The following is a 13,373-nucleotide window of genomic DNA, read 5'->3' on the forward strand; positions in this document are numbered from 1 at the left end:
GGTGGGAACCGAGTGATTGCCCAGGATGATGGTGGGCACAGGGGTTGGGGGAACTCACATGAAAGAGACACTGACAGCCTGGGGGTGAGGGAGGACTTCATAGAGGAGGGGACTCATGAGGAGGAGGAGTTGCCCCTAGAACAGGAAAGTGTCCTGTAAGAAAGAGCAGAGGGAGGCTGGGGTTGTGTTCCAGTGGTAGAGCGCTTGCCTAGCCTGTGTGAGGCCCTGAGTTCCATCCTCAGCACCACATAAAAATAAATGAATAAAATAAAGGTCTGTCAACATCTAAAAAATTATTTAAGAAAAAAGGGCAGAGGTAAAGTCCTGAAGGAGGAGGTCAGGACTGGGTCACCCTTGGCCGTCAACCTGCATGTCTTCTGCTGGGTGGTGGTGGGGCCCAAGATCAGACCTGCTCTTTTTTGGGGGGAGGTACCAAGAATTGAACTCAGGGGTGTTAGACCACTGAGCCACATCCCCAGCCCTGTTTTGTATTTTATTTAGAGACAGGGTCTCACTGAGTTGCTTAGGGTCTCACTGTTGCTGAGGCTGGCTTTGAACTCTCCATCCTCCTGCCTCAGCCTCCTGAGCTGCTGGGATGACAGGCATGTGCCACTGCTCCTGGTCAGACCTGCTCTCTCTCCCTCCTTTTTTTTTTTTTTTTTTTTTTTTTAATTTTTTTTTAGCTGTCAATGGACACTTATTTACTTATTTATATGTGGTGCTGAGACTCGAACCCAGTGCCTCACACATGATAGGCAAGTGCTCTACCAGTGAACCACAACCCCAGCCCCAGACCTGTTCTTGATGGGAAAGTGTGATGGAAAAGACATGGGGCACTGGAAAGCTACAGCCAGGGACAGGGACAGGGAGATGCTGGGACAAGGAAAGCCAGGGCAAAAGGAGGGCAGAGTCTCTGGCTTCATAGAGGGTAGTCCTAAAGAATAATTTGGAGGTGAACAGAGTGGGGGGCAGCATTCCAGGCAGAGGGACCAGCACATGTCAAGGACTTAGGGAATATTTGTTAAATGGCAGGGAAACAGCAGGGCAGGAAAGAAACCAGTCAGAGGCAGAAGGAGTTGCAAGGAGGGACGTTCAGCAAACACAGCTTGTTCTGGACTGGTGAGGCTGGGGACCCAGCAATGAATCAGATAGGCCTGTCCCCAGGTCAGGTGAAGAAGGAACCGGGTCACAGGCACCACAGCCCTGGGGGATTGAAGTGGGTGTGGGAAGATGAATTAATTTGCTAGGGCTGCCATAACCAAGTACCATAGACTAGATGACTGAAACAACAGAAATTTATTTTCTTGCGATTCTGGAAGCTAGAAGTCAGAGATCAAGATGTTGGTAAACTTGATTTCTCTTGAGTCCTCTCCTTGGCTTGCAGGTGAGTCTTCTCCCTGTGTCTTTCCTCTGTGAGTCTGTGTCCCAATTTTTTCTTTTTATAAGGACACCAGTCAGACTGGATTGTGGCCCATCCTAATGGCCTCATTCTTACCTTACTTACCTCTTTAAAGACTTGATCTCCAAATACAGTTACATTTGGAGGTACTGGGACCTAGAATTCAGCATCTGGATTTGGGAGGGCAGATTCACTCCACAGCAGAGGAGTTTCTGTGGTGGTGAGGTGGGAGGCTGCTCCATCTGTGAACAGGAGAGCTGGCATGTGCCAGTGAGGCAGGGGTAGCACCTGCAAGGTCTGGACTACTTGTCAAGCAGAGCCCTCAAGCAGAGGGAGATGCTGGGTGTGTCCAAGAGCAGGATGCATGAGTGGCAAGAGATGAGCAACGGAGGGTGGCAGGCTACACCCGAAGTCTGGCCGAGGGGCCTGGATGTTTCTCAAGGGAGAAGGAGGCTGTGGAAAGGTTTAGAGCCAGGGAGAGCTGGGTGTAGGAAGGGTTGTTGGAGGAGGGGCCAGGGAGGGGACTTAGGCTTGGACCCCGTGATGGTTAGTGGTTGCCTGGGGTAGGGCTAAAGTCTTCCCGAGGAGGAGCTAGGATCAGGTCTTTGCTGCCCCAGAGTTGGGAGCAGCCCCCCACCCATCTCTCTTTGCATTTTCCTGGATTTCTAATGATCATTAGACATTCAGCACTCCTTCCCCAGTGCCCCGAAACAGAACTTGAGCCCCCCTAGCATTCTGAGCACCTATCCCACCCTCCCCCGGCCTACACCTTAATAGGACTATGTGCTGGCTTTTTTTTTTTTTTAATATTTTAAATTGTAGGTGGACACAATACCTTTATTTTATTTATATGTAGTACTGAGAATCAAACCCAGGGCCTCATGCATGCTAGGCAAGCGTTCTACCACTGAGCCAGACCCCCAACCCATATGTGCTAGCTGTTTAAAAACTCTTAATTTTTCTTTGTTGTTGAACATAATGTATATACAGTAAAGTACTCATATTTTAAGTGTGCATCTTGATGCATTTTGTCCTGTGTATAGATCCTGCGGGCTTCCTCATGGTCCACACTCCCCAGAGGTACTCACTCGTCTGACCTCCATCATTGGAGATCAGCTTGCTTGTGTTTGGCACTCTCCACGGATTAGAATCAGCACTGTGTGTCTGCCTTTGTTTGGCCACTTTCGCTCAGCCTGTGAGAGGCAGGAGCGTGCATGATGCAGGAGCTTGTTCTTTTTCGTTGCTGTGACTGTTTCTTGTATGGATGTACCACATTGTGTTTATGTGTTCACCCATTGATGGGCTCTTGGGTTCTTTCCAGTATGAGGCCAATATGAAAAGTCTGCAAAAACACTGGCGCCCGTGCCCTTGGGTGGCAGGATGTGTGTTTCTCTTGGGTGGATGCCCAGGAGTGGATGTGCTGGGTCATGGTGTCGGGGGCAGGTGTAAGGGAAGTCTCTCTTCAGCTTTCCTGAATCGCGCTTGTTATCAATTTACACTCCCACCAGCAATTCATGACGTGGCTTTTGAATTAAGAATCTAAAAGAATCTGCAATACAAGCAGCAGTTCACACAGACTAATCCACAATTGCAGAATCCCCAGACTCTCCCCGAGGCTCCATTGCTGAGTTCTTCCCATCCCTTACTATAGCAGGCCTTCTTTAAATATCTTGGGTGCAGAGCACACTAGAGTTGGACAGCTCCTTCGATTGGAGTGGGGTCATGGTTTAGGTGGGGGTTTTGGAGTGAGCTGCCCTAATGATGGGGCACGAGTAAGGTCTGAGGACAGTTGAGAGTCAAGGTCAGATGAAGAACTTGGATCATCTGGGCACATGCTGGGACTCAGGGTGAGTAAGGGTACTGAGAATGGGTCAGCCTGCACCCCATATTTGTGCTGGGGTCCAGGACTAGGAAGGGTAGGAGTTGGTAAAAGGATGAACTTGGATTAGCAACTGTTGGAGATGAGGTGTGTGTCAAGACTGGGACCCATTAGACTGGAGTGGTCCAGATTAGAAACGGGAACTCTGGAGACATGAAGAGCTGGGCTCAATCGGGGCGCTTCTGTGGCCTTGCCATGCTCTTGCAGAGGTGAGACCCCTTTTGGAGCCCCAGTTTCCTCCTCTGTGAAAGGATAATATTAACACCAATGCTTAGGTAAGCTGAGTCCTGTTTAGCTTCGTACTTGGTGGGTGAGCACTCCCTTTCCACGGTTGGTGTTGGCACAGTGAGTGCCCATGATTTTTCCATTCGTTTGTTCCCCTGGTGCTTGCCTCCTTTCCCTGGTCATCTCCTCCTGTTTCCTGGTTCTCAGGAACTATAGAGCAGGGTTGCATTTGTGGGGTGGACTTGAGAATGCAGCTGGGAATCAAGCCGAACTCTAGTCTAGGGCTACCCTGGAGGACACAGAAAGGGCCGAGTCAGAGGGAGTTAGGGTTAGAGAGCAGCAGGGTGAGGCCACTAGGCGTATGCTCTGCACACAAGAAGGTCAGTGGGAGTGATGTGTGACGGGAAAATCGGTGAGCCAGAGGGTGGCTTAATCACACCCTGAGATCTGACAAGTCTCTCCTGTGGGGATGCTGCAGCCCCATCACATCTCCTAGGCCCCACTCAGAGTGGAAAACATGTCTCACCCGAAACCTGGTGGGGCAGAATGGGAGCCCGGGGAGGAGGCCAAGGTCACACTTGCTCCTGGAACACCAGCTACCTCCTCCCGCCTTCTCATGACCGCCTCCGACCTCCCTCCCTGCCCCAGTGTTTCATCCCCTGAGCTTAAGGCAAGAGTCCTTCAAGGCCCGAGGCCCCCCTCTCGTCCTGCCAGAGGAGGGCAGAGGCTCAGAACAGAGGACATACCTCTCAAAAAGTGATACTTCAAAGGTGGCAGTGGGTGGAGGGAATTTGGAAAAGGCTTGATGGGTGGGGTGGAAGGGCCCAAGAGCTCTCTCGGCTTCCTCTCCCTCACCCCATTTTCATCCCTTCTCTGTCCCCAGAAATAAGAATGTCTAAGCCCCTGGAGGCCGAGAAGCAAGGTCTGGACTCCCCATCAGAGCACACAGGTGGGTGGGGAGGGGCAGGGTCACAGTGGGCAGAGAAGTGTGGCAGATGGGAAGACCACAGAAGGGACAGGTGTGGTGGGTGGCTGATGACAACACATCCTTTCCCTCTCTTCACAGACACTGAAAGAAATGGACCAGACACTAATCATCAGGTCAGGAGGGAGTGGATTAGAGGGTGGTGGGAAGAGGGAGGAGGGAGCGAGGGACCTCTGTGCAGCCACCCAAGGGGCAGGTGCCTGAAGCCACTTCATCGCTCTATTCCCACCCCCTGCTCCAACTTTCTCTTTGCAGAACCCCCAAAATAAGGCCTCCTCGTTCTCTGTGTCTCCAACTGGCCCCAGCACCAAGGTAAGCACCTGCTGGAACATCCAGGAAAGGCGGTTGTGTTTGGGAGAGGGTCTTTGGCATGTCAGCCCCAGGCCCCAGGATCTGAGAGAACACCCCGTGACAAGGTTCCTCCCGCCCCTTCTCACCCTGGGTTCCCGCCCCAGGCCTGTGACTCACCAGAGCTCCTTCCCCTTCCCTAGGGGGTGGGGGTGGCCAGGGAAATCCCCCCCAGAACCCCAGGGCAATGAACAACAGGAAGCCAAGGCCCCACCCCCATCCCGACTTCCCTGACCAAAGGGGCCTGCACCACCCCCTGTCCCCCAGCACACACACACACACACACACACACACACACACACACACACACACACGGGTACCAGTGGGGATGCGGGGGGCGGGTGGCGGCTGGAAGACCCTGTGAGTCTACAGCTATGGGGATGCAGGAGGAGAGGACGATGGGGAGGCCAGAAGCAGCCAGATGGTGCCAATTCCAGATCCAGAAGGAGTCCCATACTGAGTGCTGCTAGGCTTCTGGGGGGTTTCTTGGGCCTGCGTCTCTACTCTCTAGCCAGGTCCAGAGACCTGATGATAGCACCAAGGGTGGGGCCAGAGAGGACATGGGCAAGACTCCTGACCCTGAGCAGAGGTGGCCAAGGGACAGGGTTGGAAACTGAGACGTGCTCCTGACCCAGCTGTAGCTTTGCTCTGTGACCACGGGAAAGCCACTTTCCTTCTCTGGACTTCTAAGCGTCTTCTTCTTCAACATGGAGATGGGGGTAGGGACAGTAGAACTGGATGACTCTGAAGTCCCTTCCACCTCTGGTCTAGTCCCATATTGCCACGGGAGGACAAAGTGCTGCGTGAACAGGTGTCTTCTCTTCTGTACTGAGTGCTTCAAACCAGGTTCAGGCGAGGACTCCACTCTTTCCTCCTGATCTCAGGGTTGGCCCTGGCCTCAGCCCTGGGAGTGATTGTCCATTGCTCCCACTCCCTCATCAGCTGAATCGGCTCTCATCCCTCAGCAGCCTTCCTTCTTTCGGGAAAGCCAATGAGACCAAGGGAACGAAGGGGTTTTCCTCCTGTTCCTAGGCCTGGGTTCCATCCACACCTCCGTTTCTCTAGTCCTGGTCTTTGCCTCTCAACCTCTTTCCCTCTCTTCTGGGCCAGTCGTTGCCCAACTGCAATGATTTACATGCTCCTGTCATGGTTTCAGATATATCCACATACCACCGTGTAAAATTATTTACATAATAATTTTGTTAATTGGCTCAATGTTTAAAAACATTTTACTATGGAAAATGTGAAGCAGATACAAAAACAGACAGAAGGGTATAATGAAAATAACACCCCCCAGGATCTCATCAATCAACCTCAGCAATCATCAGCTCGTGAACTGCCTTGTGTTTTCAACAGCTTGAACAAATGGTTTTTAAATGGAAATTTCGTGAATGGAAAACTAGAGTCATTTGCCATGGAAATAAATACAATGATTATTAAAATTTACCCACAGTCTCTTTATGTGCTGCAGGGTCTAAGGCTGTTCTTCACTGGCTAAAAGGAGAGATTGGCCAGCATTGGAGAGATGTCTAAGACATCCTTGCATCAGAGTCTTTCTTAAGACAACCAAAAAGAATTAAAACCACACACACAAAAAAGAATAGTGTTCTCTTTATGGCATTCAATGTTATTTTTTAAAAAATTCGTATTAAAATATGATGCACATCAAAGTATGCATAGATCCTCAGCTTATGACTAAATTTTCACAAACTGAGCACACCTATGGCACTAGCAATCAGATCAAGAAGCAGAATGAGACCTGCCTTCCAGAAGCCCTGAGATTGCCATTTCTTTTCTTTCTTTCTTTCTTTCTTTTTTTTTTTTTTTAATTGTGGTGCTGGGGATTGAACCCAGGACCTTGTGCTTGCAAGGCAAGCACTCTACCAACTGAGCTATATCCCCAGCCCCTCCCTAACTTCTTATACTGAGTGTCATTTCATGCTGCATCTCTCTTAGCCCTAAAACTTCCTGAAACTTGGGTCCCCTAATTTGGGACATGATTTCTGTCATTTGACCTTTTCTGAGCCTCTGTTTTTTTGTTCGTCTTTGTCTGCATTCTGAAGATCACCACCTCCTCAGCCCTCCCACCACACCGGTCTGCCTGTTTCACCTTGCACAAGTTGCTTTCCCTCTCTGGATCTCCTTTTACAAATTGGTGCTTGGATGGTGGGCTGAAGGGTGATCCCTAATGTCTGCTCCGGGCTTGAGAGTGTGTGACCATCAAACCTTGCCTTCTCATGTCCCAGCATGTCCATTACCCAGCACCTTCGACCAGCAGCCTCTGTTATCTGGCTTTTTATTGAGGAGGGGAAGGTGGCCAGGGAAACTCTATGCTGATCCATTCTATGTGCAGGACGCAAGATTCACTCACCTCCTGGTTAAGAGTTTGGAGAGGCTCCTGGACCTCTGCTACAGAGGCTTGCTGGAACCTGGCAGCCCTTGGACTGGTTTGTCCACTGCACAGGACCAGTTGGGTGTACTTTCCTTGTCCTGCGGTGTTTCTGTTCCAGATTCTGAAATGGGAGTGGCCAATGGGAGCAGGGTAGTTGCTGGGTAGGCCTCCTCTTCTGGTGGGCATGTGCTGTTCAGGCCACCCTGTCCACGCCTGCCTGTGTCACCTACTTGGGCTGTTTGTCTTCATAATCATTTGAGTTTGTGGCCTAGGTTAAAATACCCTGAGATCCTCCTTTCCAACCAGGTCTTACACCATTGAACAAATAAGAGCTGCACTTCTTTTTTAAATTTTTTTTAGTTGTAGACGGACCCAATGTCTTTATTTTATTGATTTATTTTATTTTTCTGTGGTGCTAAGGATTGAACCCAGTGCCTCACACATGCTAGGCAAGTGCTCCACCACTGAGCCACAGCCACAGTCCTAAGAGATGCACTTCTGACTGATGCAGATGAGGATTGTGGGACCCAGACCCCCTTATTTGTCCATCCAGATTCCCAGTGGCACCATTTTCCAAATGGGGAAACTGACTCTCAGGAGGAGACCTCTCTCGCAGGGAGTTTGGTTGCAGGTGGTGCGTTAGCCCTTCCTGGTTGATAAGGAAGCCGAGGCCAGAGTAGCTCCTCCTGTGCCAACCCCAGGCTGTCATTGCCACACATATGCCCTCTCTTTGGTTCACAGGTGGGCATTCTCTCTGGCCTCCACTTAACATTCTGGGGTCCCGGACCCTGCCTCTCTCCCCCCCAGATCAAGGCTGAAGATCCCAGTGGTGACTCAGCCCCAGCAGTGCCCCCGCCTCCCCAGCCGGCTCAGCCTCATCTACCCCAGGCCCAACTCATGTTGACGGGCAGCCAGCTAGCTGGGGTAAGTAACTGGGGAAGGCCTGGGATGAGGGCACAGGCCAACCTGCTCCCATCTGTTGCAGGACCCGTGGAGGAGGAGCCCCGGCAAGGCCATAGCCTCTCATGCCCACCTCGCGCCCTCCTCTGTCCTCCGGAAGACCTGTCCTCTCACCTGCTCGGCTCAGTCTCTAACCCCTCTCTGCCTTCTCTGCTCCCTTGCTGTCTCTGGCCCTGCTGCCCACCCACCCACAGCTCACAGCACTGATGCCAGCTCAGCAGCAGCTCCTCCTACAGCAAGCCCAGGCCCAGCTGCTGGCCGCTGCCGTTCAGCAGTCCAGTGCCGCCGCCGCCGCCAACGCCGCTGCCGCCGCTGCTGCCTCCTCCTCCACCTCCTCCTCCTCCTCCTCTTCTGCCTCCTCCTCGACCTCGCAGCCCCCACCCTCCTCTGGGGGAGGCGACCTGCCACCACCACAGCCTGCCAGCCAGCCCCCTGGGACCCCACAGCTCACTTTGTCCCAACCCATCCAGCTCACAGCACAGGTAAGGGTGGCCACCAGGGACCATACTCCCTCTAGCAAAGGACAAGCAGAAGCAGTGAGTGTGCAGGAAGGGGCTGACTGGTCCACATGGAGCCTTCTGACCACCAGCCATATGCTAGGCAGCTTTCAGTAATCCTAGGAAGCCTTGGGAGATGTTGCTCTCCCATCTTACAGATGGGTAAAATGAGGCTCACAAGGGGGAGTATCCCACATAATAGTCTTCTGCCTGATGGTACGCTGAGCTAAGTGTTTTCTGCACATCTCCCTAGAGCCCAGAGCCTCCCAGATATCATTAACAGGTGAGGAAACCAGAGTCACCCCCATGAGTGCTACCTCTACGGGCACAAGCAAATCAGAATTAGTGCCTCCAAGATGTTCTTTCAGAAAGGAGGTCTATGATATATGAGTTAGGAAATGTTAGATCCTCTCTCCCCATTCTGGAGTTCGTGGGTATGTACTGAATCATGAATTAGTGGTTGTATTAGTTTCCTCGGGCTGCCACAAAAAACTACTACCAAGTAGGTGTCTTAGAACAATAGAAGCCAGGTATGGTGGCACATACCTCTAATCCCAGTGGCTTGGGAGGCTGAGGCAGGAGGATCACAAGTTTGAGGCCAGCCTGGGCAACTTAGCAAGGCCCTAAGTAATTTAGCAAGACCCTGTCTCAATAAAAATGGCTGGGGATGAGCCTCAGTGGTAAAATGCCCCTGGGTCCAATCCCTGGTATCAAAAAATACAAACACAATAACCCTTCCTAAAAACAGTAGAAATGTATTATCTCAGACCACAAGTTCAAAATCGAGGTATCAACAGGGCCATGCTCTCTCTGCAGCCTCTAGGGGAAAATCCCTCCTTGCCTTTTTGGGCTTTTGGTGTTTGGGCAATCCTCGGTGTTCCAAGATGAATGGCTCCCACCTCTGCTTCTGGTGTCATGTGGTCCTCTCTCTGTGTCTGCCTCTATATCTAAATTTCTTTCTTGTAAAGACAAGAGTCATGGGCTGGGGTTGTGGCTCAGTGGTAGAGCACTTGCCTAGCATGTGCAAGGCACTGGGTTCAATTCTCAGCACCACATAAAAATAAGTAAATAAAAATAAAGGTTCATACACAATTAACTATATATTTTATATATATATATATATATAGTTAAAAAAAGAGTCATTGTACTAGAGCCTACCATAATGACATTATTATTAAGAATAATTGAACCCAGGAGTGCTTAACCACTGAGCCACATCCCTAGCCCTGTTCATTTTATTATTTCGAGACAGGGTCATGCTACGTTGCTGAGGCTGGCTTTGAACTTGTGATCCTCCTGCCTCAGCCTCCCAAGTCACATGTACCAGGCGCTGACTTTATTTTAATTTGATTACACCTGCAAAGACCTTGTTTTCAAATAATGCCACATTTCAGGTACCAGAAATTAGGATTTCAACGTATCTTTCAGGGGGACACAGTTTAACTCGACAGTGGTTAATCAATTTCCAATAAGGATAGATAGCAAGAAGAACAAGGTAGGAGCCTAGTAGGATTACCCTTCAGACAGACACATTCTCTCCGGCGCACCTACCCGCATCACCCATTTGTGCTGTCTGTATAGTTTCCACCAGCACTTGAGTTTGTGGTGCTCATTAAAGTGGTGAAGGTCCTGAAAAATCCTGCAACAAAGAAATCTGCTTCACCTCCCTTAGCCTAGTGTTCCGAAGCTTTTCTCTTACTCTGTCCGTCATCTTTCCCGGATCCCCTGGTGGTGACAGATGTTGTCTACCCTGCAAGGCTTTCTACCTTTTTATTTTTATGTATTTATTTATTTATTCATTCATTTATTTATTGGTACTGGAGATTGAACCCAGGGGCACCCCACCACTGAACTACATCCCAGGTCTCTCTATTTATCTCTTTATTTTTATGTTGAGACAGGGTCTTGCTAAGTTGCTGAGGCTGCTCTCCAACTTGCCTCTTGCCTCACCCACCCGAGTTGTACCAGGCGTGCACCAGGGTCTATTCCCTTGATGGAGTTCATCCCTCCTTTACTGACTGATGCTCCCATTTGGAAATTCCCTGATACTGAGCTGATACCTGCCTTCTTCAGAATAGGCTACCCCTGGGCCTGGCTCTGCAGGGAAACTCAGAGCAAGCAGGTCTCACTATAGCATGATGACTCTCCCTGTGTGGCCTTCCACTACCTGGCTCACCAAAGAACAATAACTGTATCGAGTGTTCTGGGCGCTGCCTTGGTACCAGGCACTGTGCCAGCTGTGACTTCCGAACTCACGAATCCTCTCTTCAGCTGAGGCTCCCAGTGGCAAAACGACATTCCCTGGGTCACGCAGTTAACAGAAATGGCAGAACTGGTCTGGAAGCCAGGCATGGGAGCCTAGGGCTCTAACCACATGGTCTTTAGCTGCTGCCTTTAGCTGTCCTTCATGGACATGTCCTTCATGGCCCCTCCCCCCCAGGCCGCCAGAGACTCCAGCAGCAGGTATTCCATTTGCCTTGTAGTACACGGCCAAAGGCTCTTTACTCAGCAATGCCAAGGCCTTGAGGCTCCTCGCTGCGCTGGGCAGCCCCTGCTCCCATTCTCCTTTCGACCTAGAGTTGTTCCCTTTCTTTACCTGAAGAGCTACTCTTCATCCATCAGGCCCAACTCGAGAGTACATGCCTCCAGGAGGTCTCTGCGGATTTCCCTCCCTCCAACTGTCTGAGTATGCCTAAGGATATGTCTGTCAGAAGGAGGAAGGCAAAGGGCAGGCAACCTGGTGCAGGCCCCGCCAGGCCGACACCCCATTAGCAGCCAATACTCCATGTGTTCATGCACCCCTAGGAACCTCCCACCCCCTGCCTGCCCAGCAGCAAGCCACCCCTCTGCCACCTGCTGTCCAGCCAGTCCCTGATCACAAGGTCTCCTTGAATCTTTCCCCACAAGCCCTTGCCTCTCACTCCTACTTCCCCAGCGTTCTCACCTCTGATCTTTCTTTCTCTGTCTGCCGTCAGCTTGTGCAAAGCTGGACCAAGTGTGTTTTCTAGGGATTCTTTCTCATAGTCTGAGTTACCCTGTGGCCCCAATTTCCCAACAGCAATTTATTCTGTACCTTCTAAGTGTTAAGCACCAGGTAGGGCCCAGAGGCAGCTCCACCTGCCCTAGCTGCCCACTGCTCCTGCCCTCCCAGCCAGCTGCTGGGCTTGCTCCCTATTCCTGGGCCTGCATCTCCCTATCCTCCCCTTCCCTTGCCTGCTCAGCTCCATTCCTACAGTCATTTCACAAATATTTCCCAACCTTCCATGAGTCAGGCCCTAGCGGGAGGCTGAGACTTAGTAGTGAGTCCCTGTCATCCTTGCTCCTCAGGAGCTCTTTGTTTTGTGGTGAAACAGGCACATCAACCTGTTTTATTTGAAGATACAAAGAAGCCCAGAAAAGAGAGTCAAAATCACCCATAGAACTAGGGGTGAAGCTCCCTGGTAGAGCACTTGCCTAGCATGTGTGAAGCCCTGGGTTCAAACCCCAGCACTAGGGGCAACTAGGGGCAACTCTATCACTTCAGAATTATATAAAGTATGAAGAGGCAGTACTCCTTCCATAGTGCCAGTTAGACAGTTTGGCAGGGTCCTTCCCTATAATTTCCTGGCTTACAGATGAAAAGTTGATTATAATACTGTTTTATAATTTGTCCAATGTTTGGTGAGCTGTCATCAACCCGGGGGCAACATGCATGCTTATGGAATCAATGAAGGATGTTTTGCTGCAGTTTTTTAATCTCTCCAGGGGAGTGTTTCAGAATGTCTTCGATAGGAGTTGGCATTGATTGAAAACTTATGTTAGTCATTAACTGTTAAAACATTTTTCTGTATTTGGAAAGTGTGAGTGTTAGGGGGCAGAATCCCTATTTTGATAGTAGGACCACAGGAAGTAAAGCTTACCCAAATCTTTTTTTTTTTTTTTTTTTTCCTTCTGTGGTGCCGGGGATTGAACCCAGGGCCATGTGTATGTGAGGCACACACTCCACCAACTGACCTACATCCCCACTCCCACTCACCCAAATCTTTCAGAGTGTAAGGCCTAGTGAATAAAGGTTTTCCCAGAGACACCCAGGGGATGTGGTGGGCATGTGGGACAAGGAATGTGCTGTGTGTCCGAGGGGATCTGGCAGGCTTTCAAGAGGAAGCATTATCGGAGCTGAGGGGAGGAGTAGAAGCTGACCAGGTGGATGAGCCAGAGGAAGAGCTTCCCGGCAGTGGGAAGAACAAGCGTGACGTGAGGAAGCAGGACAGGCTTAGGGAGCTGGGGTGGGTGACGGGGAAGAATAAGCTGCGGGTGGCATTGAATTGGCCAAAGCTTAACCCCAGGTGGCTGAAGAAGAAATGGAAATATTTGACACTGGAACATCAGGTCCAACTCCAGAGACCTGTCTCCTTGTTTCATTCTGGGGCAAGAGAAATGGCACCAGCACTAGACTTGCAGCAACCCTGTCCTGAAGGATCTGACACATCCACTGGTCAGGTTTGAGTGATTGCCCAGTCCCTGGAGAAGGCAGGGTAGGCCCTGTCTGGTCCTCATGTCTTGAGCATAGGGAAGACAAGTTCCCACAGGGAAGAGATGTTGCTTGAAGAAGGGAGGGATAGTGGTACCAGACCTGGAGCTGTGTGGCCAGTGCATCTCAGACCCTTGGGGTTCCGGGACTGGGCCAGCCAGTCTCTCCCACTGTTGCC

The 13,373-nt window shown here is 50.8% G+C and overlaps 1 protein-coding gene across 13 annotated transcripts in view; it reads left to right on the plus strand.

Moving 5' to 3' along the window:
* Positions 1-13,373, plus strand: part of POU2F2 (POU class 2 homeobox 2) — a 60,476-nt gene that overhangs the window by 26,438 nt on the left and 20,665 nt on the right. For 4 of the 13 annotated variants that reach the window (XM_079119401.1, XM_079119402.1, XM_079119395.1 and 1 more), the window contains exons 2-5: positions 4,387-4,452; positions 4,570-4,604; positions 4,744-4,800; positions 8,036-8,152. In XM_079119401.1, coding sequence (XP_078975527.1) covers positions 4,387-4,452; positions 4,570-4,604; positions 4,744-4,800; positions 8,036-8,152 — 275 coding nt within the window. Of the gene's footprint in view, positions 1-4,386; positions 4,453-4,569; positions 4,605-4,743; positions 4,801-7,969; positions 8,153-8,382; positions 8,671-13,373 lie in introns of all 13 variants that reach the window. The other 9 variants (XM_079119398.1, XM_079119403.1, XM_079119405.1 and 6 more) reach the window with 4 other exon arrangements.

This window comes from Sciurus vulgaris (assembly GCF_902686455.1).
Source record: "Sciurus vulgaris genome assembly, chromosome: 17".
NCBI classification, from domain to species: domain Eukaryota; kingdom Metazoa; phylum Chordata; class Mammalia; order Rodentia; family Sciuridae; genus Sciurus; species Sciurus vulgaris.